At 35.4% G+C, this 3,769-nt stretch overlaps 1 protein-coding gene across 1 annotated transcript; it reads left to right on the forward strand.

The window, feature by feature from the left end:
- Nucleotides 1-761: 761 nt before the first annotated feature.
- Nucleotides 762-1,934, forward strand: LOC128554456 (uncharacterized). Its single transcript, XM_053535735.1, has one exon. The coding sequence runs from the start codon at nucleotides 762-764 to the stop codon at nucleotides 1,932-1,934; it is 1,173 nt and encodes a 390-aa protein (XP_053391710.1).
- Nucleotides 1,935-3,769: the final 1,835 nt, after the last annotated feature.

Genomic DNA, 3,769 nt, shown 5'->3' on the forward strand with positions numbered 1-3,769 from the left:
GCACAAATCGAATTAAGAGAAATCAGAAAAGCTCAGAGAGAGGACACTATAATAGGAAAATGGTACAGAGCTGTATTAGACAAAAGATTACCTGGAAAATCAGTAATATTTCAAAAGGAAGACCATGTGATGAAAAAGAATTTCAACCATTTTAAGATCATTAGGGGTATTCTATACAGATGCATTCAAGAGGGAGATAAATCGATAAAACAACTTGTCATTCCAGAAACATACAAGAAGCAGATTTTGACAGGACTTCATAATGATGTAGGCCACCCTGGGCGTGATAGGATGTATTCATTACTCCGCTACAGGTTCTATTGGCCTTGTATTTCTGCAGATGTAGAGAAGTGGGTTAGTCATTGTGACAGATGTATAAAAAGGAAGTCTTCTGGTAACATAAGGGCCCCATTAGTCAACATAGTCACAACCTACCCTTTGGAACTAGTTACAATGGACTTCTTATCTGTGGAACCATCAAAGGGAGGAATAGAAAATATTTTAGTGGTCACAGACCATTTCACAAAATATTCCCTAGCTATACCCTGCAAGAACCAAACAGCTAAAACCACAGCAGAGGCCCTGTATAACAGTTTCATTGTTCACTATGGTATTCCTACAAGGTTACATGCAGATCAAACTTTGAATCGGAAACTATTCAGGAACTATGCAAGATCATGGGCATTAAGAAATCTAGAACCACACCATATCATGCAATGGGGAATGGAACATCAGAAAGATACAACAGGACACTCTTAAACATGCTTGGTACATTAGATCCAGAACAAAAAAAAGACTGGAAAAAGTATATTCCATCTCTGGTTTACGCCTACAATTGTACTGTTCATGAAACCACTAAAATATCACCTTTTGAACTCATGTTTGGTAGAGAACCAAAACTACCCATTGATTCAGTATTTCAAGTAGAAGCAGAAACAAACAACAAAACTGCAAAAGAATACCTCAATGATCTAAAAGAAAGACTTAAAGAAACTCAGGATATTGTTAAGAAGGTCTCAGCACAATCAAAGAAGAGACAGAAAGATGTTTATGATAGAAAAGCAATGGCTTCTGGACTAGAAATTGGAGACAGTGTACTTGTTAGAATTCTTGCTTTTGAAGGCAGACATAAAATAGCAGACAAGTTTGAACCAGATGTATATAAAGTAATAGACCAACCAAACAGAAGTATTCCTGTGTATGTCATTAAATCATCAAAAGGTGTAGTCAAGAAACTACACAGAAACCATCTACTTCCTGTTGGAAATGTGTATGACACTTCTACAAAAGAAGAACAGAATTTAGATACAGAGAAAGAAGGACAACACAGTGAATTAAGTCCTCAAGTTAAACCTGTTCCTAGACCAAGACCAATACCAAGGAAAAGAACTTCACTTAATGGTGGAGTTGCAGCATCTTCAAAACCGGCCGGTTTCAGTGAAGAAGCGTACAAAAGAGATACAGAAAGAGAAAGGAAAGAATGTGATGTCACAGATTCAGAATCTGACTCAGGAGAGTATGTTTCACACACATACTATAAAGGGGACGCCCTTACACCTAGTCTAGATGGAGATGGAGATAAAGAGATAATTGAGACTGACAAAGAAACTGTACATCTAGAGGAAGGAACAGAAAGAACTGAAGAAACAACTGGTGACACTAATAGTGATGCAGAAGGAGAACACACAGATGAGGACACTTCTGATGATGACACAAATGATACTGAAGCAGCACTACCAACATTTAGAAGGCCAGAAAGACCAAAGAAATTGCCAACATGGATGAAAGATTACCATGTAGGACAACAAACAGTAAAAGGGACAGAGAACAAGGACACCAAACTAACAAATCTGAACAGAATTGTGTCATCAGGTCTACTAGATACCTTAGAACCTGACTTAGTACAGATTATCATACAGGCTTTGTTAAAATGAGTCTTTTTACCATGTTTTAACCACTAGATGCATTGCTATATCATTGCAATTTCTGTCATTGTTCATGTAAATGTATACTACACCTATGTATGAACTATTTTATGTACTTTGTACTTAGATGAACTTGAAGTGAGCGTGATAACAAAGAACCTACTGAGCTTTATATCGTACAGATCTCTAGTATAGTACCAGTTGATGTAGATAGTAGACATTGTCATACAATGTTTAATTGTAGAAGTACTTGTGGAGGATGAATGGTAGGGAATAATAATGATGTAGCCATTATACAGTCCTAAGACACTACATTTATATAATACTTGCTTTAACATTCTGTCTTCTCTATTAAATTGTGAGACACAATTTAACAGACAGGGAGGCCATGTATGTACAAATTGATTAGTACATTATAGATAGTTGTATTTAATTTGTAGTACAGATAACAAGTATAATAGAAAAAACAGCCAAACTTAAATGGTGTAGATTAAGCTACTGATGTTACACAGGACAGAATAATGTATATATATTGTACTACAAATATTTGTATTTTTATCATATCTTGTATAAAGTTGTTACAGTGTAGTGAAGATATAGACTATATCTAAAGATAATATAGACTCTTTAGTCTGGTTTATTTGGAGAATGCTTGTCTGCACTGCAAACTTGTATTTTAATAATGTATTTTGTGTTGGAAGCAATGTACCAAGACATTATAATACTATGTCATACAAGAACGGTAACTCAAATAAACTTAAGAGAAAATTTTAAAAGTATAATGAGATTTTTTAGACGTTAAGGTAAAATGACGGGACGTCATTTCACGGACGGGGGAAATATGTAGTAGGGTCATTTATCCCCATTGGATACCTCTATTCCTAATTGTCCCTCATTTTATAGTTCATTGAATTTTAGTTCACGAAATCTCGTGTTCAGGGAGATTTCGCGGGACTTTCTGAAACTTGGTTGAATGGAAAAGGCGTTGGATATCGCTTGGTATCAAATGTACTTTTTTACAAGTTTTACTGTTCATCTCAAGCTCTTTTTAGTGTCTGCAATTGGTCAACTTACAAAGCAAGTTCCAGCACAGCACAGTAGAAGTTTGTATGAATGGCAGAGTGTTTTGTGGTTTACAGTTCGGAGTACTTTGTGGTTTACAGTTCTTACAGAACTGAGCCAGGGTTACGAGGATTATGAGAGCTATGAGGATTATGCTAAGGACAGCTTTGATAATACTATAAGTGATGAATCTGAAATGACAATGATTGTTGTAGAAGTAAATATAGTTATAGAAGTGAATAAATTAAATCCACGTCTGACGTCTCCTTTGTATTTAAATAAAGTAAGGAAAACCAACGAGATTACAGTAACATCAAAAGTTATTTTAAACTTATATCAGTCACAAATTAAAGTACATAAATAAATTATGTATACCTTTTCTGGTTAATGAGTGATTAATTTTAGACATAAAAACCCAACAAAACAACAACAACAACAAAATCAAATCCGTGTTGCTACAGAGCATTGTAAATAAAATTACATCATTTAACAGATAATAAAATCTGGAAAGTAGATCCCTCGGAAGCATCGAGAACAAAGCAAACAGTGAAAATTGCAGACTCGGTTTGACTGAGTCTGTTCATAGGGGATACTAACTCCTACGTAGTACTTAATATGTCCTAAGTAGGAGATACTAAGTCCTGCGTAGGAGATACTATGTCCTATGTAGGAGATACTAACTCCTACGTAGTACTTAATATGTCCTGCGTAGGAGATACTAAGTCCTACGTAGGAGATAGTATGTCCTACGTAGGAGATACTAACTCCTACGTAGGAGATAC

The sequence above is a fragment of the Mercenaria mercenaria genome, unplaced genomic scaffold (assembly GCF_021730395.1).
Source record: "Mercenaria mercenaria strain notata unplaced genomic scaffold, MADL_Memer_1 contig_5049, whole genome shotgun sequence".
NCBI classification, from domain to species: Eukaryota; Metazoa; Mollusca; class Bivalvia; order Venerida; family Veneridae; genus Mercenaria; species Mercenaria mercenaria.